This window comes from Mytilus californianus, unplaced genomic scaffold, assembly GCF_021869535.1.
Source record: "Mytilus californianus isolate M0D057914Y unplaced genomic scaffold, xbMytCali1.0.p SCAF_5, whole genome shotgun sequence".
NCBI classification, from domain to species: domain Eukaryota; kingdom Metazoa; phylum Mollusca; class Bivalvia; order Mytilida; family Mytilidae; genus Mytilus; species Mytilus californianus.
In genome coordinates this window covers 113151459-113173444 of record NW_026262701.1, presented here as the reverse complement: position 1 = coordinate 113173444, position 21986 = coordinate 113151459, and the positions used below count along the sequence as shown (strand labels likewise).

Genomic DNA, 21986 nt, shown 5'->3' with positions numbered 1-21986 from the left:
AAATATTATACAGATCTTTAAAAGTTGCTTTTAAATTTATTTACAACTTTTCTATATTCTGGACAGTACAGTTTATGCAAAACGAACTCCAACCAACCAAAAAAAAAAAAAAAAAAAGAAAAAAACAAGCGTAGGTATCTAGTGATCCATATTTTGTGAGTGCCGCGACTTTTATGACTAGATTTGAAAACCTCAAAATAGAAGAGTAACAATGTGCAATGGCGTGTCATTGTTTACGTCTGGGAGTGGTTTTGCTTTGACAAGTGACGTTAATTGACAAATTGGAAGTTAAATGATTTATAAAATCGTAAAAAACACTGCATTTTTCAACTACTTAGTGCAAATCATGAAAAATAATCATCATTTTGACAGACATTATTCTTTTTTTCAGCCTTTTGATAAAACAACGATTTTTTTCCGATGCCGCGTGGCAATGTTTGACCACCGTTTATTATTCTTTAGTGATATTTTTATGTCGATATACCAAATGACAGCTGTGACAAAGATGTTATCAAAATTAAAATTGAATAATATATTTTATGTTTATTTCTGTGTCAATTTGTTGTGTGGTTTTAAATACTAATGTGGGAACATTCTAAAAATCCATTAAACTTTTATTTTATACAATACATTTTGTTGACGATGATATAAATTTAAATACGGAAACATTTAAATCTTATATGAGTGGGAATTAGACAAGAATAATTTTATTTTTTCTTCTTCTTCTATAATCAGCATATAATTAAAGTGAATATATAGTTCGACTTTAGATTGCTTTATTTGCAATTGGTAATTGAAAAAATAAATTAAAAAATTTGGAAACCAGTTACTTGTATACACATATACTTAAACGCCAGATTCCATTACAGATAACACGACCATAGGAACACTAAAAAAGAATACATGGTCTTAGATAACCATGAAATTATATGTTCGATATAATAAACATTATAGAACTTGAAGGTAATAATATATATGGGAAAAGGCAATGATGAACGCCCTGTGAATGTTCGTTTATCTATTTGTAAGGCCATGGAACGAGTACTCAATTTGATTGCTTAAAGGTTTGAATTTCAAGAAACCACGGTCATTATGACTGCTCTGTGCTTTCAGTACTGCAGAGGATTTGCGTCTGTTTATATAAATAACGTACTCTCAATTTTGTTTGAAAATCGGTTCCATAGTATTTGGTTTTTGAAGTGATTGGAAATACCTAACACAGAATGGTGAGTGACGATCTTTGCGAAGAATGTGCATGCATGTTGAAATGAATCACTAATTATTTATTTATATTTGCTGATAATGCACAACTGTTGCAAGTTTCATTAAACCCGAAGAAAATATCAGGTCAACCCTACCTTTTTATTTGATAGATAAAAATAATATAAACATATTTGATTTATTTTAACAGTTCTGTAAATTGAATTTAGGTATGCACTTATATATATAAAAATGAGAAGATGTAGTATGATTGCCAATGAGACAACTCTCCACAAGAGACCAAATGACACAGAAATTAACAACTATAGGTCACCGTACGATATTCACAATGAGTAAAACCCATACCGCATAGTCAGCTATAAAAGTATGTTTGTTTGGTTTGTTTTTCATTTGCAACTTCGCCAATAGATTTGCAACCTGAAAATACACAACGAACAATCATTTAGAATATTAAAATTAACTTGATTTCCTGTCTTTTAAATTGGTGTATATACTGTAATATGAACAACAGAGCAACAGAAAAGTTTTATACATTGTTTATTTCAGAAAAGATTGTCAGTACTTTCAGTTGTCTGTCTTATGAGCTTTGTAAACCTCATTTTATGTTCAGGTAAGAAACAACAGTATCTCTGTTGTTTTCTATATTGTGCGGATCATGTGACTAACAAATAAGTAGCAGAACATATAAAGATACTGTCGACTAAAATATAGGAGATTTCCGAAGGGATAGAGTCTTTTAAGTCTTAGTTACATGATTTTTTATTAGTTGTTATTGGCTTTGAACTAGCTTTCAGTAACTACGAGTACTCTCTTATCTGTACGTTGTGTCTTTTGTGTTTTTGTTATGTATTTTATGTGCTTTATATCGATCTGATCAGTTAAGACCTTATCAACTGACGTTAAGTTTGTTCTTATGTTGTACTGTTACACCCATGTTAGGGGGAGGGTTTGGCTTCAGCAAACACGTTTAACCTCGTAACATTCTGTTTGTGCCTGTCCCAAGTCAGGAGCCTGTAATTCAGTGGTTGTTGTTTGTTGCTATATATCATATTTGTTTTTCGTTTATTGCTTTGAACAAAAAATCAGGCCGTAAGTTTACTCGTTTGAATTGTTTTAAATATTTCATTTCGGGTCTTTCATAGCTTACTATACGCTATTGGTTTTTCTCATTGTTGAAGACCGAAAGGTGAACTATAGTTATTAAATTCTATGCCATTTGATTTCTGGTGGAGAGTTGTCTCATGTTTTTATGGCAATCATACTATATCTTCACATTATATATGTAGGACTCTAAAGTGTGATGGGGACGCTAAAGTACGATGGTCACACTAAAGTGCGATGGTCTGCGCTAAAGTGCGATGCCTCCATACGCAAAAGTCCGATGGTCCGCGAAAGTATGGACGTAAGAAACGTAGTTGGATTATGACGTTAGCAGTCGTTTATACAAACCAAAAATGTACATGCCGGAAGATAAATTAAGAATATTTGATTAACAACTTTTAAACCAAATGTCCATGACTTTATTTTAAACCTATCTGTGCTTTGTCGGCTGAAGCAAATGTGTGTTGTTTTTTTTCGGGTGCTGGAAGAAGGACTTGTGTTCTGCAGCTGACCATTTTACTATATAGATACAAAATAGTATACGCATAGGTATCCTGTATCCTGCTTCTATTGGAAGCGAACGGATACATTTGATTAAATCATTGTTAACGTTGCAGTTTACTTTGCGGTCCCCGTTAAAATATTGTCGATTTTATTGAAAAGTAACATCGGTAAAATAAAGGTACATGTTTTCAAGCGAAAATTATAAACTAAAACATAGTATGTACATTGTTAGTAAAATAAAACATGTATGTGTACTCGCTACAAAAAAGGGGAAAGCTCGGCGAATTTCGCCTTTCGCTCGCATTTAAATTAAAGCTTGTTCAAATAAATGTTATTGATATTCCGACAATGATCGAATTTTGTATTTGTAATTTACAAAGACGACTGTAAGGGGAGGTGTTCAGATTATTGATAGACTGTGTGAACGGCAAGCTACACCAATTATCCAAGTATTTAACATGATTGTTTAATACGCCCGAATTGTTAAAAAATCATTTACAGGAAATATAGTATTTTGTGACACCTTAATTACCTTTTTAGCAATTATTACGTGGTCACCTAAGCCTACCGGTAAATTATAAATTAAAGCCTGTCACATATGTTATACCTGAGCATACTAGCTTTTGAAAAAAAAGACTATTTTTTAACATCCATGTACTTTAACGTTTTAAGCTCTCGAACCTTATCCTATTGATCCATCACACTTTAGCGTGACATACCATCGTACTTTAGCAAACAAACAACCATCGCACTTTAGCGTGATTCACCATCGTACTATAGCGTAGACCATCGCACTTTAGCGTGACCATCGCACTTTAGAGTACCATCGCACTTTAGAGTCCTACATATATAAAATAGAAAGCCCCAAAGGATAACACCACGCCACAAAATGGCATGAATCTAAAACGACTCCGACATCTTACATGACATCATCTCTCTTACAAATTACCTCTGAAAGTAATGACTGAGACTCTCTTAAATGAAAACATGAACGTAATTTATATCTTTAAGGTAATTGTTGCTCGGTCTTTATTTTTTATGTTGAGTTTTGTATAATGATATTTGACTTTTGGTCGTTTTTAGTTTTTTGCCATGGCGTTGTCAGTTTGCCATCGAATAATGTGGTTGAATGTCCCTTTGATATCTTCTACCTATCCTTACAAATACATCGTCTAATTTACAACAATGTCTCATTATGAATGTTATTAGTAAATGAAATAAAGATATATGTCAGATTCGTGTTATTAAACAAGATTTTGTCATGAAGAAAACGTATCATTTGAAATTACATGTAACTTTATACAAAAGTATTGTCCTTTTGCGTGTTTTTATTAAAACTAGTGCTATTGACAAATTTTATCAGTATTGAGTTGTTTGCATTTATTTGCAGATACTACAGATTACTCGAATATATGTAAATACATACATTTTATCGAGAACAAGGTTAATTCGTCCCTTGTGATCTTACCCCCTATTCATTAACATACATGTTTTTCTATAACAAGGTTATATCGTCACTTGTGAAGTTTGCCATATATTTATTAATATACATTTGATCTAGATCTAGAAAAAGGTTATTTCGGCCAGTGTGAAGATGACCAAAAATGTAATCTTAGAAATACAGCATGCATTCAAGGACGTTGTCAATGTTTACAAACACATTACCAAGAAGGTGATTACACGTGCATTCCAAGTAAGTTTGGTTAAATTTATTAATTTGAATGGGTTATCAATTTAAAGAAATCATTATGCATAAATAATTACTTAAAAGTATAAATGTTCCCTTATTTTCCAAAACATTGAGGGTGTTAAAAAGTGCAGCAGGGGATCGATCTCGAACTAAAATAACTTTTTTCACAGTATTGCAACACTGCCAAAATAAATATTCACGAAAAGCTCAAAATTAGCAAAAGAATACCACAGTATTGCAACAAACATGAAATGCGAAATTGCTGTACTAAACAAATTTCTAATATTGATAACCATGAAAATTATTTGACGAAAAAGTATAAATTTTTGATAAATAATAAATTGTTATCTAACCAATCGGTCTAGAACAACAATAAATAATCCCCAAACTGGTAACTTGAAAATCTCAATAACTTTTATTCTAGAATGGTGACAATTACTTATTATTTAGACTATGATTTTTGTAGATTTGTTTACTTGTAATACCGCATGTCAACGTAAAGTGTTTCTACTTTCTATGACCAAAAGCATTTTATGCGAGACGACGCTCAGTGTCAAAAGTTTTGACAGTGCTAACATATACACGGGTACCCTAAGACATAAAGATGCGTACACTAATTAAGAAAAATCTAATAAAAGATTATATGTTATATATTTTGATTTACAATGATTAATCTTATTAATTTACAATGATTTATCTTATTCATTTACAATTATTTATCTTATTAATTTGCATTTTATAAATCAAATAAAACAACTTATATTTATCTTGCGTGTTTATTCCATTTAGAAATCTCTAACGGAGAATCCTGCTCTGAAACAGTTCAGTGCGATGACACAAATGCGGACTGTACAGATGATGTATGTAAATGTAAGACTGGATTCTTTGAAGATATCAACAAGGAATTCATGTACAAAGAGTAAGTTTATTCTGACTTTTAAATCTTTTAAACACACCAGTGTTTTATTCTCACCCGTATTTTTATGGCTATTTATACTAAATATGGCGGAAAAAAGCGTTATTGTTGTACTAATTGGTATTCACAGAAAACTGCTGCATAATATTTTAATGTACATATTCCATTAAAACGGACGCCATCCAAAATAATCTTTTTCACTGACCATTAAAACAATAGAATCACAGTAAGTATAAGAAATTTGTAGATATCCACACTCTTGTCTTTGATTCATACTCTACAGTTAGTTGGACAAATATTCATTAATTGGCTCTATATAAAAATGAGAAGATGCGGTATGATTGCCAATGAGACAACTCTCCACAAGAGACCAAATGACACAGACATTAACAACTTTTCTGTTTCATTTTAGTAACCCTGACGTATAATCGGCTTTGAACACTAATAGAAAAAAACAAAGGATATGGGATATCCATCCATGACACAAAATCAGTACATGCACAGCAAAAAACATACAAAAAAGCAAAGGAATAGCGCTTTTATTGCTGTCCTTCATCTCAAAGTCACAGTGATGCCTTTAACACGAAGTTAAATAAAACAACCTCTCACCTCACTGCATGTTTAAGACGGTCCAAGTTTAAGTATACAAAGGCTGTGAGGAAAGTCACTTCGAATTCCTTTTGGAACACTGAAATACTGCCGATTTTGGTAGGAATTCATATTGAACATTGCAATATTTGTGAATGCTTTTTGTTAGGGTTTTTTGTTCGTTTGTTGTTTTTGTGAAAGTCTGATATTTCAATCTTCTTTAACTGGAGTCATCACAGTTGTTTACATATAAACACAAAATGGTTTCGAAATTTCTGCCGAACACAGGGTTTTTGAAATAATAATAAACAAATTATTACAGCTTTCACAATGTTTCACTTAATTGTGGTCACACCTGTTGTTTTTGGTGGAATTCGTGTTTATGTCAAACATGGTAAAGGCCATTTGTGTCTGGGGTTAGCAAAACATTTTAATGAAGAGTTATTTTACAAACAAAATGATCGAATCAATGATATTCTATTCAACCACTATCCACTGGGCTGGTGATGCACAATCTCATCAAAGAGAAGAAGCTTATAAGCTAGAACGCCGAAGAAATTTTGATACTTAAAGAATATAATTTAAATTGCATTTCTATACATAAAGTAATATTTGTCATAGTCTCATACGTTTGAAATAAGGGGTGAATGTTCCAATCAAATTGGAAGTAAAAATATTTTAAAATTTTAGAAGAAGGCGTGGTTGGCTTCTGTCCTGATAATACGCATTATTGTTATATTGAAAACTCTGAGTGTATTGACGCCGTGTGTTATTGTCTTCAAACACATTATAAAGTTAATGACGAACTGTGTATTTCAAGTAAGTTGTGTAATGAGTAGATAACACTACTAATAAATAATACAAAACATTTTCATGATAAAAACAAGTTAGACCAGAGAGATTTACATACATATATTATATGATTTTAATTACGTTTCAGCCCCAAGGGTGACTGAAGAATATAAATATGGTCACTCTTGGTCTTCATCCGACCGGCAGTAAACCCCTTCCCAACGTTGGGACTCCGTTTGTCTGTTCGGGATGTTCAAGTACGCAGTCATGTCCGGTCAGAATGGGGACGTTAAATCCGATGCCTCGAGTAGAGAAAGTGTCACGCTCTTTGCTCATTAAGAATCCCCTTGCAACAACTCTTTGAGGGATCCGTAGATGGTCTACTGCAAGGCAAAATTTATGTCCCTATCCAATATACCCTCATTTTCCAGTGGCAGTCTAAATTTCTCTGACCTTCATCCACAGACGGCCTCTATTACTGGTTCTACCCATTGTTTTTATTGTTAATTTGTTCTCGTCCTGAACATGCATGAAATATTTGCCACTGGACGTTAAGCAACCAACAATGAATTAATCAATCAATAAATTACGTTTCCATGATCAATTATAAGGACAACCAAGTGATAGTTGGTAGAAAAAAATATATATAAAATTGAATAAAACATTTAACAAAGATTAGGTTTCTTTCAACTAATCAAAAAGACGTAGACACAAATATCAGCGTATACTTAGCATAGTTTTCCTTTCACAAGACTTAATGAATCTTGTAGTTATTGTCATTTGGAGCTGTATTAAAATTGGTAATGGTCATTTACATTGTATCTATCAACATTAGCAAGCATATACATGTAATGATCTTTCCATAGAAATGTCTTATATAAATTAAGGAGATGTAGTATGATTGCCACTGATACAGCTATACACAAGCAGTCGGTTTCACAAAAAAAAAACTTACACGATTAAGATTGATCGTAAGTATACTGAATTGTTCATGACTTTACGATCAATATTTGTCGTAAGTTTTTTTTGTGTGAAATTGACTCCAATTTAAGAGTTTAAGGGTTTAAGAATCTTATTATGTCCGATTTGAACGTTTTGGAAATCTTCTTTTTACTTGGATTGTGTGTTTTAAATTGTCGATGTCTAGACAAGTTTGAGGCGTTACTGTATCTCTGTAACCCACAAACAGATATAGAGGTCAATTTTTTGTTGTTCGTCAATTCTCCACTGAATATGTTAGTATTTTTGTGAAAATGCTGAAAATAAAATTAAGGATGTGGGTTAAAATGTGGTACATCAAGTGACAGCAAACGCACATGCTCAGTTAAACCTACCAACAATTTTCGAGAGAAAGAACGGAACTTTTTCTCCATTCGTCATGTATATCAGTGTCGATGCTGTATTACCGATCGTTGATTTGACTGTTGTTATCTTATATTTGAAACAAATGGGAACTCGCGATCGTCAGGCGTATACATATTGCACTTTGAGGATGCGTTGAAAATCGGCTGACCTTACACATGTACATGTACAATCAGTCATTAGATATGTTGAACTTAAACTGGAAAACACTTATTACCACGATAGGAAGTCACCATGTCAGCCTTTATATTTTTTTTTATTTATCTCTACGAGCTTATTTCATTTTCCTTAACTCTTTTCGTCATCGGGTTAGTCATTCTTATTTCAGATGTTATAAAGTGGAATAAATCGGAGCATGTACGAAACGGATATGAACTCAGCGCATGATATTGTTGCATAATTGAGCAAGTTAATAATTTTTGTGCAATTTGGTCCATTTTCAAGGGACTTTTTTGTATCTCTTTTTTAAATCATACATCATATTACTTATAATAAAAGTCTCATATTCTTATCTTAGTTATACCACGTTATTGACTGAATGGCAAAACATGTGTTTTATCACATACGTTAAACAAAATCTAAGGACGTATATTCGCTGTGTTATTGAAGCAATAGTATATAGACATGCATCAAACATTTATATGCACCTGAGATTACCCCAGGTTTATGGTAGGGTTCGTGTAGATCAGTCTTTAGTTTTCCATGTTGTGTTTTGTGTACTGTTTATCTTTTCGTCGTTTTTCGATTGTTGCCATGGCATTATCGGTTTGTTTTCGACTTATGATTTTGAATGTCCCTTTGGTATCTTTCGCCTCTCTTTTACATTATATTATATATTAATACATATTTTTTGTTTATATTTTGATAAAGAGAAGGCAAATGGTGCCGATTGTACGCATACTTACCAATGTAACGACACTCAAGCTGAATGTGTTGATCATGTATGTACATGTAAAGCTGGCTTATTCGAGGATACCAACAACGCTAATACGTGTACAGAAAGTATGTACATTTCTTTACATTGATATCATATCATTGTATATTTCTTTCTGGTTCCGTTAATTATTTATCTGATTCTGAATAATCAAAATTTTCTATCCTCATTTAAACAAATATTTGGTATTTTAGGGGTATAGACTTGTTTTTGCAGACGGGCTTTATTCTTAAAATAAATTTAGGTAAAAGAAGTTTACCAATGTTCAAATCAATTAAGAAGATACAAATGAAGGTTACATACAAGACTTGAGGGAATCATTTTGTATTTCAAAGGTGTGAGACCGGGTAGCACAGATAAAGCAGCTGTGCATATCTTCTTGCTGACTTGTTTTTTTTTATTCGTACAGGATAGATTTTTCATACTGAAAAACAAACTATTATCCCTTTATTTTCTTTTACGTTATGGTTGCGCTTTCACGAAATAAATAAAATGGCGACTGTGTTTTAACAGCTTTCCGGATGAGAATTGAACAGCAAATGAATCACTTCAGTGTTTCCTTGTGAAGTTTGCATATTTTAGTATAAAAAAAATCTTCCAACGGCTTCTGCATTTGGGGTTTATATAATAAATCTCTTATTTAATACAATATAACAGAGCTTGACACAATGTGTTTCCCATCTGGATTTGTTTGATAGAGGATTGCTGTATTCATAAAAGCTTTTATTTGGTAAAGATAAATTAATGTACCAGTCTTGTGTTACAACTCCAGTTTCCGGTGCATGTCAAAACATGGAGTGAAATAAAATAGTAAATTTTTTTCTGAATTTTTTCTGGACTCAATTTGTTCTGTTTGATTAAAAGCTTATGCTGAATTGAAACATCTATTTAGGTGTAAAAAAATGTTGCATCGTTTTTGGAATATTCAACCTGGAACGTCTTTTGTCTTAGTTTGTGGTGTGTTTTTCTCCTCTGTATGATTTTGTCTGTCCTTTGACCTATAACTGTTAATTTCCACCAGCGAACAACTTTTACTTTTTTATTCTCTCTTTCATTAGAGAAATAAATTTCCACATGTAAGTGCGAAATCATTTTAACGTGTTGTACCATTACCTGAAATGTTATTGGTTGGGACAACAAGAATAGCACGTAAAGTCCTTTCACGTTTAAATTAGAAGAGATCACTTTATTGGAACCCTATTTGTGATAATGGTAACAGATATATCTTAGGGGTCAACTAGCTTTTTTGAGAAACGTCGATGATTGTATACCACAAAAAAGATTTTAATTTTCAAATTACTTTCAATAAAACTAGATTTTACCATCCAATGTTTTGTTGCCATAAAAATGATGTCAGCAAGTTGTTTTTACAATTTCTCTTTACCTTAGCTGTAAGTAATTTGCTGGTAATCATATTTTAATTACATCTGTTCCACACAAGATTTTTTAATTGCAAAATACCGCATTGCATGATATTAGTCTATGAAACTAAGTTGATTTATTCTGGTTCATTCGAGATATTTGCTTATTTCAAATAAACCAGTTATCTATTAAATAGTGATACATAAGTCCTTTTGTCTCCGATTATGACTTTAACGAATGTGATTTATAACCGAATGATTACTTGCTAAAAGCAACACAAAGGACGTCACTAGTAAAGCTTGTTTCCTTAGTATATTCTGTTTTATTGTGATTTTTTTCTCTCTCCAAATTATCGTCATCTTTCTTTGCAGTTCTTTTCATACGCATAAATCTAACATACAACCTTCAGTTCTTTTTAAATTTTAACTCTGAGTATTGTGTAAAGCAATCTGAATTGTGTATATGATTACGTCTCAACTTTGTATAAGATACGAGAAAAAAGATGACTCGATTTGCGGTTAACCACTCAAATTATAGCACTGGGACTTTATTTTGTGTAGAACACCGCCACTGTCACGCGCATACTACTACTATAACAACCATTACCACTACGATAACTGCAACTACTAATTGTGTGATCATGAAAATAACTATCAATGCAGAATTAATTTTCATATCTATTGTTTTTAGAATTTGCATTAGGGAGTACATGTTCCAAAGAAAATTTAAACCAATGCGCTGACGTTAATGCTGAGTGCAGGGGCAATATATTTGATACAAATAAATGTCTATGTAAAACAACACATTACAAAGTAGGAAATGAATGTGTGCCAAGTATGTATAATGTATATAGAGTGTATGTACTAGTGGTATACTACTTTTGCTTTATTTATGTACAGGGCGAAGTGGCATAAATGTATGCACTGACAGGACAACATTTCATACATACAATATGTATATTTATGGTCAGGACGTTACTGCAAATTAGTATTTATGGACTGGGCGAAATTGCATATGGATGTAGTTGCATATATGTATTCATTTTCTGCATTAAGAAATGCCTGTACCAAGACAGGAGTATGACAGTTGTTTTCCATTCTTTTGATGTGTTTGAGCTTTTGATTTTGCCATTTGATAAGGGACTTTCCATTTTCAATTTTCCTTGGAGTATTTTTGTTATTTTACTCTATTCATACATAAGTCGGTGTAGTCGACTAGTGTACTAGAAGTGTGATGATTGCATGCGATGTTACGGACATGGATCAAAGTAAATTTTTTGTTTATAAAAATTCTTTCACTGCAAAAATACAATTAGTTCATCTATATCTATAATTGAATGACAGTCATTGGCATTTAGTAACAAGAAACAGTGTAGCTGCTTCCGTGATAGAAATACTGAAATATCTTTATTGGTCGTCCCCATGTTTTTACATTATTTACTTACGTTATGTTTCTAATCTCGAACTATAAAATGAATAGATCATTGTTTTATGTATTCAAGGACTTTCGGAGAATAAAGTGTGTGAAGAGGGAGGACATGAACATCAGTGTGTAGAAAAAACGGTTTGTAAAAAGGTGGATGGAATAAACAAATGCCAGTATAAAAATGGTAATGATTTTAATATGTATACTATGAATTAAAAAAACAATATATATTTAATAATCATAATCAAATCTAGAAAAAAGATGTATGTTTGCCTTAATAATATTATACCTATGCACTGCAGAATATATATTAATACAAATTAATAATTCGGTACAGTTGGAAGGCTTAATCAAATACAAAACAAAAAAATTGTTACAAAAAAATTCAAAACGAAATACTTAAATTGACAATTAAGAATTTTGTGTTCATTTATATCCTAGGTTAATTTTGCATAGAAGGAAACCAGAAATCAAGCTTGAGTGTATTCAAAATTTAAAAAAGCTAAATATTTTCAAAAGAAATAATGTTTTTAGTTTTAGACTTTTTAGATGATCTTATAGTTGATGTGTTTTCCTCGATTTTAGTTTGTAACCCGGATTTGTTTTCTCTCAATCGATTTATGACTTTTGAACAACGGTATACTAATGTTGCCTTTATTTATGATCAAAATACCCTTTCAAAACTAAAATTATTTTACTAGCCCGTTTTTATGGGATAAACCTAATCACAAAATTAGCGAAACAGAGGCTACGTTTTCAGAGGGTAGTGTGGGACACTAGCAGTCCACCATTATCAATATCGGTCAAGTGGTAGCAATATTACGCCGATTTCAGTGCGCACAGCACGCGTTACTTGAATAGCTTTTATCAGGTACCCCTGTTACCCAATGTTTGACAAATTAAAATACAAAAACTTTAGGTGCATCGAAAAGCTAAAGCGTATGAATACAATAGTTCAATCCGTCTTAAGTGAACATCGCTGTGTCAGTTTAATACAGCTACATTATAAATATATTGTAATTTATAGCAGTAACAAAGAATCGGCTATTGCTTGAAAAGTACTCTTAAGGAATAACATCACTAATTCATAGCTCCCTTGCATTCTATGTTAAATTCTGCAACGTCAAGCATGCATAGCTATTTTATCATAAGTTTAGATAAAGTGATAATCATTTCATGCCAAAACTATACCTTATCCTGACTTGTGCTAAAAAAATCTACATACCTTTATTTGCATATTAGAGCGCACTGGTTCCCTAAAGTTGGGTAGTACAAAAACAGGTATTTCTGATCTGAGCATCAGGGCAAATATGCCCTCCTATCTTAATTTCATATACTTTTTTATTATTCAAAAGAAACTTTTAACAATGGTTCTACAGTGATCCAAGTCCTTAAGCTTTCATTTGAAAACATAATTACCTAAATATTTCAATTATTGACAAAGTTACAGCTATGCGTAGGAACTATTTTGTTTAAAATATGTACTACTTTCATGTATGGTCTTTCTGACTGGGCCGAATTAGTGGTTCTATACCTTAAGGATGTGTGCCGATGTATTGGTAGTTATAGGTTAGCTTACACTACATTTTCATTATGTAAAGCTGCAACAGAAGATGAACATAATGTAATAACAAACGCATAAACCGTTTGTTCACCTAATTATGCTTTATTTTATTATTACTTTTACAAATTGATGCTGCCTTAAAATGCATGTTTACATGTTTTCAAAAGCTTCTTTTAAAATATCATGGCAGTGTTTGATATTTCTAGAGAATACATTAGGAAGTAGTTGTACAACAAGTAGCACAAACGATGTGTTTATTGACCAATGTGCGGTACCTGATGCTGAATGTAGAGATGATATTGATGGTACCATTAAATGTCTATGTAAAACAACGCATTACCAGACCAGCAATGACGTTTGTATTCCAAGTATGTAACTTTTGTAAATAATATAATCAAATACATGTTTGTGTAACGAGAGTTAACATCTTAAATTGAGTTTGAATTGCTAAGATGGGATCATGACATTCTTTTCCCTAATAACAGTTAACAAAAGGCTCAACAGAAAATAACTCAAGATTCAGTAACTCCACCAATACATTTGATCGAGATTAGGTGGATTTGATGGACAACAGGTTACTGCTTCACTCACCTAATATGTTAGTCATGACAAGCCTTCAACATGGAAATGAGAACAAGATTCTTGGCATATATCAACTGTGATATTTCTAAAAGTGACAATCAATTGGGAAAAAGAAGCCAGAAATTCATCTTAAAAATATCGGTACCTTTTTAAAACGTATGTCATAGGTATTCAAGACACTCAATCTTTCATTATTATTATACGGGAAATGACCTCCAAGTTATAAACGTTTTGCTTACCCTTCCGGAGCACCTGAGATCAACCCTATTTTTAGTTTTCCTGTTGTGTTTTGTGTACTTTGTTTGTCTATTGGTCTTTTTTTTTAGCCATACCTTAGTCTGTTTTGTTTTTGTAACACTGCAAGGATTAAATCAGAAACGCGATCTTAGCTTTGAAAATGTCCAATATGTCAAACAGATGTATCTGATAATTATATTATGATTAATACACACCAAACCCTGTAATAAGGTTTTACATTTTGTTGATAGCTTTCACCTAAAATTATCATTACAAGTGGAAAAAAACTGTGTAGTAAAATGTCAATATATGTGCTACATATGTTTAAATATTTAAATGTCAAAACACAATGAACATATTGAATTGCATTGAGTGATACAGTGTATCAATTTGCTAATATCCTTCTGAATAGAAAACAGTACCTCAATAGTGTTATTGTAATCTTATTGTTTAAGTTAAAAAAGAAGGATGACAATTGTTTTCCATTCGTTTGATGTGTTTGAGCTTTTGATTTTGATATTTTTGAAGGGACTTTCCGTTTTGAATATTTCTTTAAGTTTGATATTTTTTTATTTACTTTTTATCTTACCGACAACAAAAACACTCAATTAAGCATGGATGAACACTTTAGATGGCAATCAATTGAAATTGTTTTAAATAATATGCAAAATATAATATTGTCAATTAAATCTAAATACAGAAACTTCAACTGAAAAGGAATTCACAGTCACAACGGAATACAGCGATCCAAATACTAACTGCATCGAAAACCTTTGTCAATGTAAGCCTGGCTTCTTTAAAGACACCGACACAAACATATGCCATGCTAGTAAGTAATGTTAGTCTCTATCTTAACACAAGCCAACATGCAACACTTCAACGTTTTAAGATGATGTACAACACTTTACTCGCAGTTGTTTTGATGAATGTTTATCGAAAAGAAAGGAAACATAATCATTACAATGCAGGACTTTAAGTTAGTGCAATAACCTTTATCTTCTAATGAATCCACAATGCATTTCATCATAAAAATGGTAGCATACGCTATAAATTTATTACTTTGGGATATCATAAGGCATATTTTGTTAATAGTGAACAAAAGGGTAAAACATGCTACACAGAAGAACAAGTGATCAGTATGCTGGAGTTTCTTATCGACAACATATTTGTTGAATTTGGAGGTAGACTTTTCAACAAATTGTCGGCATTCCTATGGGAACGAACTGTGCGCCTCTCCTTGCCGACCTCTTCTTATTTTCATATGAATCGGAGTTCCTTCAGACCCTTGTCAAAAACAAGAAGATCAAAGAAGCCAGATTATTTAATTTCACTTTTAGTTATATTGATGATGTTCTTTCCATTAACAATCCGAACTTTTCTGATTGGGTTCCATTAATATATCCCCCAGAACTAGAAATTAAAGAAACAACAGTCACGGCTTCCTCCGCCTCATTTTTAGACTTATATCTCGAATTTGACATACACAGTCATCTCAGTACCAGAATCTATGACAAACGAGACGATTTTAATTTTAAAATTATAAATTTCATCCACCTTAGTAGCAATATATACCAACTTCACCTGCATATGGGATATACATTTCCCAACTTATTCGATATTCAAGAGCTTGCAGCTCCTACTCAGACTTTGTAAAACGTCACCAGTGTCTGAGCAGAAAGTTGATGAACCAGGGGTATGTCAAAGAACGTCTCGTCCTTTTTCTAAAAAAGTTCAGCGGAAGGTACCAAGACCTTGTTGATAAATATTCCGTATCAACTTCACAAATAATACATGATGGTCTTGAAGTATAGATTCTGCGTACTGACGTTGTTTATCATCTTAACAACGTGTTATATTGTTCTTTCATTTGTCTTTGTTCTATTATTAATATTACTTTTACTGTTTGGTTTGTTTTCTGTGATATCCATTTGACGTGGCTAGGTACTTATACATCCCGTCAATGTGTTTGTATCTTTCATTTTTGCTGGTGTGTTTTTTATATGCGACTTTTTGTGTTTCTGTGGTTCTTATTACGTGACTCTGTACATTATGTTATTGTTCTATTATATGTCATTATGTTATTGTTCTATTATATGTCATTATGTTATTGTTCTATTATAAATTTGAAAATACTTTGAACGACAAACGACAAATTTATTTTACTCGCGTAGTGGTATTAACCATATGTGGATTCTTAAAAATTCTAAAGAACTTCTGGACAATTTTAAATCTCGGTCTATTTCTGAAATTAATTCTAACATAACTTTTGATTTTTTAACCCTGTATACCAACATTTCCCATGTGAAATTATAAAATTGTTTTGAATAAACATTGAATGACAAAATTTCTTCTTATGTGACGTTTACATTTTCTGACGTCAGACACGCGAAGCAATGAATGTGGTTTTTAATTTGATGGATGCTTTTGTGCTTTTTTGTAAATAATTTATTTGTTTTGATATTGTAACATAGTGATGACTGCTGTGCCCATATTTTGACTATTTTATTTATAATGTCTGTTTTGTTCACGCATCGTTGTAAATATAACGGAATTTGATGAGACTGTCGTACAAGTGAGAGGTTTAGCGCTATAAAACCAGGTTCAATCCACCATTTTCTTCATTTGAAAATGCCTGTACCAAGTCAGGAATATGACAGTTGTTGTCCATTTCGTTTGATGTGTTTTGTCATTTGATTTTGCCATGTGATTAGGGAATTTCCGATTGAATTTTCCTCGGAGTTCCGTATTTTTGTGATTTTTCTTTTTGGTACATTTTATCTTCCCTCGACTTTTAGTAAATTTTATCTTTCCTCGACGTTTGGTACATTTTATTTCCACTCGACTGTTGGTAATTTTGATCATTCCTCGACCTTTGGTACATTTTATCTCCCCTCAACTTTTGGTACATTTTATCATTCCTCTACTTTTGGTTAATTTTATCATTCATCGACTTTTGGTAAATTTGATATCCCCTCGACGTTTGGTACATTTTATCTCCCCTCGACGTTTGGTACATTTTATCTCCCCTCGACGTTTGGTACATTTTATCACTGATATCCTGTGGTGTTTTTAGTTGATGGAATATGTTCGTTGTTGTTCTGTGGTTTGCATGTTGTGTCGACTATTATATTATTTGTTTGTGCGTTTCTCTGTTATGAATGGTCTTGTGTGTGTTTGTGCTGTATTTCTATCACGTAGTGTTTTAGCGATATTTGTTTAACATTGTCATAAAGCGGGAGGATTGACATTCCATGAAACCAGGTTAAACCAACAAATTTTTTCTTAAAATGTTCTGTACCAAGTCAGGAATATGGGAGTTGTTATCAAATAGTTCGTTTCTATGTGTGTTGACGTTTGTTTTTGTTGCACTTCGGTATTCCTGTTGTTCCTTTGTTTTCCTCTTATAGTTAATGTGTTTCCCTCAGTTTTCGTTTGTAACCCGGATTTGTTTTCTGTCAATCGATTTATGACTTTTGAACACCGGTATACTACTGTTGCCTTTATTTATCATTCATCGACTCTTGGTATCCTTACCAAAACAGCAACCTACTACAGTACATTGTTATTTTATTGTATTTTATAAATATCCAAATTTAATGTGTGTGCTTTCTTTTTAACTTTTGAAATATATTTGATTTATCACATATTTCATCCATTAAAAATCAAATTCATAGCATTGGATACTAACAACGTTTGTGTACAATGAACACATGTATTATAGCAAAACGTGTGCTTTCAATGCAGGTGAAAGAACAATTATTTTGGACTCCGTCAATTACTCAATCTTTAAAGATCTAAAACGCTGACATTAGTTGAATTCTAAACTCAAAGTAAAATCAGGGAATAACAATGTTGTTTTCCCTTTTCTAGAGATTGGACTTGAAACCAGCTGTCAACCGGAATCTATTGACCAATGCGCTGACAATAACGCAGAATGTGACAATGATATGTCAGGTGTTTTCAAATGTGTGTGTAAAACAACACATTATAACAGCAATAGCGAATGCCTACCCAGTATGTATAGTAAAAGCATAACTTTAATTGAATTTTGAATGTATAATGATAATAACTAATCACCCAGTTCATTAATTAGATTTTAGTTAGGGTCAACTAAATTTATACGATATATTTGGTTTACAGTTTGAATTAGAAGAAACACCGACATAGCTAGATAATACTATTAATTATCTAATTACTACCACATTTTATATTAATTAGTATTGTAATTTTCATTGTTATTAATGAATGTTATATGAGTATTATAAACCAAATCTTGAATCATATCCTAATTCTATCCTATTTTTGGGGAAATTTCAGAAATTCATATGTGACGTCACGTTTTTTTTATTTTTTGCGTTGATCTCTTTGGCTACCTCGGCTGTGAATTTTTATGTGCTGGTTTATGTTGTTTTATGTATCCGTTTTTATTCTGTAGTTAGTCACCACTTCGGTGTTATCATGCATATCTAATATATAGTCATTTTTATAATTTAGTGTTTGCAAAAGTATGAATTATTCTAAATACTAAGGATTTTCTTATCCCAGACATATAACCAAAGCCGTATTTGGCACAACCTTTTGGAATTTTGGTCCTCAATGCTCTTCAACTTTGTACTTGTTTTGGCTTTCGACCCCCTTTTTTGATCTGAGCGTCACTGGTTAGTCTTGTGTGGACGAAACGCGCGTCTTGCGTATTAAATTTTAAACCTGGTACCTTTTGTTAGCTATTATTCGTATGTTTCTCTGTCCTATATGTTCTCCCATTTATTTGTATTGTAGTCCTGTCATGTAATGTTGTCATTTTAATGTTATATTTAACATTGCCATAAAAGCGGGAGGTTTGGCTAGCCACACAATCAGGTTCAACCCACCATTTTTTTCTTAAAAATGTCCTGTACCAAGTCAGGAAAATGGCAATTGTTATCGTATAGTTTGTTTCTGTGTGTGTTGCATTGTCGTTTGTTGTTTGTTCACTTCAGTGTTTCTGTTGTTTCGTTGTCCAAATGTACTATATTGTATTGTTTATTTGCGTAATTCTCTGTCCGTAATGTTGTACTGTATTCATGTCATGTAATGGTGTCATTTTTGTGTTATATTTAACATTGCCATAAAAGTGCGAGGTTTGGCTAGCCACAAAACCAGGTTCAACCCACCATTTTTTTCTTAAAATCTCCTGTACCAAGTCATGAAAATGGCCATTGTTATATTATAGTTCGTTTCTGTGTGGGTTACATTTTAATGTAGTGTTTCTGTTGTGTCGTAGTTCTCCTCTTATATAATTATATGATGTGTTTCCCTCAGTTTTAGTTTGTAACCCGGATTTGTTTTTTTCTCAATCGATTTATGAATTTTGAACAGCGGTATACTACTGTTGCCTTTATTTATTGCTTTCTTTTGCGTTGACTTATATTGTGCGTTTTTGATTGTATAATTTCCTCTTCAACTAATTGTATGTGTGAAATGGGACAACGTTTATTATACACATAAATGGCGTTAACCATCACATGTTCATGTCCTTACCCAAAGTTAGGAATTTAATCAGGGAATATCGTAGTTTTTTAATATATCTGTCGTAGGGGATAACATATTAAGGTCACACATTTGGTTGCTCTATGGAATATATTCACAGGCGTTGTAGGATCAAGTCAGTCATATTGTTCATCTGATGATGGTACTTGTGTTTCGTTGCTATGATAATTCGATGACATTTAAAAATACTCGTTCTATAATCCACAAAGTTTAATTTCCAAAAAAAAACAGTTCCGTCAAAAAAAAAAAAAAAAAAAAAAAAATAGAAAAAAAGTAAATAACAAAAATACCGTATTTGTTCCAAGAAAAATTCTAAACGGAAAGTCCCTTATCAAATTCAGAAATCTCTAAATTATTTTAATGTGTTCTGGTTTTTGATATTGAAACAGTAAGTTGATAACAATATATTTTTTTTCAAAATTTAGGGAAGGCCGAAAACGATGATTGTGAAATTGGTGGACACGAACTCCAATGTGTTGACAATGCATCATGCCAAATCGTCAAAAATGTATACAAATGCATGTGTGATGAAGGCGTAAACTTTAACGGTGAATGTAAGATTATTCTTATTTCATTTTCAAGTACACAAAGTAAGCTCGAAAAAAATGAATACACATTTACAGTAACACTTGAGAAACTTTAAGAGTCAATGTATTACCAATTTTGGAAAATACGCATGAATTAAATCAGAATATATTTACTAAAATGTAATGTTCATGTCGTATTTTAATTGAATCATCTTGAACGTATCGACGTTATCGACGTTAATAAAAAAAAAATAAAAACATTTCTAGCATAAAGGGTAGCGGTAAAATATTGGCTTATGGCTTTTTAAAATTTTTTTTTTTTAGGAAAAACTGGATAAGGATTATTTAGTAGTCATTCGACTTTAAACAGACACATGCTATATATCTCACTGACATTACAGTCAGTTTTAAATAGTCCGATATTTCTTGAGCAAAGTCCCGTCGTGTTGCGTTTACACCTCCCTCTGCTCTATAACTACGAATATGTAGATAGTGCAAACCCTTGAGAACTACCTCTCCTAATGTATTCGTCTGATGTGAATTATTTTAATTTCTGTATCCAATATATTTTTCGAAGGTTTCCCTTTTTAATAGACCAAGTCGTGGTATGATCAATTCTAGTGATGATTGGTTTGTTGTGATCTGCCGTAGTATTATTGAGAGATCTCAAATCACGGCTATGAGGACGTAATAAATGGCTGTTTTATGACTTCACAACATCTATAATACAACATTACATTTTAAAATATGTACAATGCTTTTTATCTAATTTGCAGTTGTATTGCAGAATAAAGTATAAGTCATCTCAGTCGAATAGCTGTTGAAAGTCCAAGTATTCAGTAATACGAAACGATAATGAAGTATTAGTTAATGTAGAGACACAGAGACAAATCGTACGTCTTATGTAGTTTTCATTTTACTAGGTTGAATTGTTTACAATTGATAATATGGCTTCCCATTTACAGGTAATGGAGTAAACGAAATGTTACCAAGCCTTCTTTGTATGCTCCTGAATCTACTCGTCATGTTACACTGTATAGGGATGTAAATGGACAGGAATGGCAGTGATACTTCATCTTAACTCTGTCAGCTTCATTTTGTTCGTTATAGTTTTGATATTATTCAAGCCAGTGGCACTTTAAATTTGTATATACTTTCATGAGTGCGTATGAGAATATTTTACTCGATAACACATTTAATCAGAAAAGATGACACTTATTTGCTCGAGTGTACCTGGTAAATACCATTTCAGAAACTTAAGTTTGTATTATATTTGTTTATACATTTTTGTCAATAAATCAAGGTTAGCATTTGGTCGTCCATTTGTCTGTCTGTGTGTCCGGGACAAGTGAAACACAATTTCCCCCCAGTTTGGACTTTGGTGTTTGCTTGTGTATTCCTTGCATCGGCACTAAACACATTTATTTAAAAACCAGTTGTTGGCATGACACGGGTTATGTTCTTCTCATATATGTTATGATGGTATGATACTAAACCCCTAACGGGAAGGATTGTGCCTGATATTCATATGACATAATCTTTCAATCAGTTTAATTGAAGTCTGGAGCTGGCATGTCAGTTAACTGCTAGTAGTCTGTTGTTATTTATGTATTATTGTCATTTTGTTTATTTTCTTTGGTTACATCTTCTGA

General features: G+C 32.2%; 1 protein-coding gene across 1 annotated transcript; it reads left to right on the top strand.

Annotated features, from left to right (window-relative positions):
• Positions 1-6350: 6350 nt before the first annotated feature.
• On the top strand, positions 6351-21647 carry LOC127702879 (protein NEL-like). The gene is made up of 10 exons (XM_052207183.1): positions 6351-6414; positions 6711-6839; positions 9045-9176; positions 11161-11304; positions 11972-12079; positions 13666-13827; positions 14979-15107; positions 18149-18292; positions 20233-20361; positions 21300-21647. Exons 1-10 carry the CDS (start codon positions 6351-6353, stop codon positions 21380-21382), a joined length of 1224 nt encoding a protein of 407 aa, XP_052063143.1. The 3' UTR covers positions 21383-21647.
• The last annotated feature ends 339 nt before the right edge of the window (positions 21648-21986 follow it).

What these genes read in the sequence shown, in the direction of transcription:
- LOC127702879 (XM_052207183.1), top strand. Translation starts at nt 6,351, where the DNA reads ATGTTTCACTTAATTGTGGTCACACCTGTTGTTTTTGGTGGAATTCGT. An exon ending in TCGTGTTTATGTCAAACATG is followed by an intron (nt 6,415 to 6,710) that starts GTAAAGGCCATT and finishes TTAAAATTTTAG; the next exon opens with AAGAAGGCGTGGTTGGCTTC. An exon ending in CACAAACATATGCCATGCTA is followed by an intron (nt 15,108 to 18,148) that starts GTAAGTAATGTT and finishes TCCCTTTTCTAG; the next exon opens with AGATTGGACTTGAAACCAGC.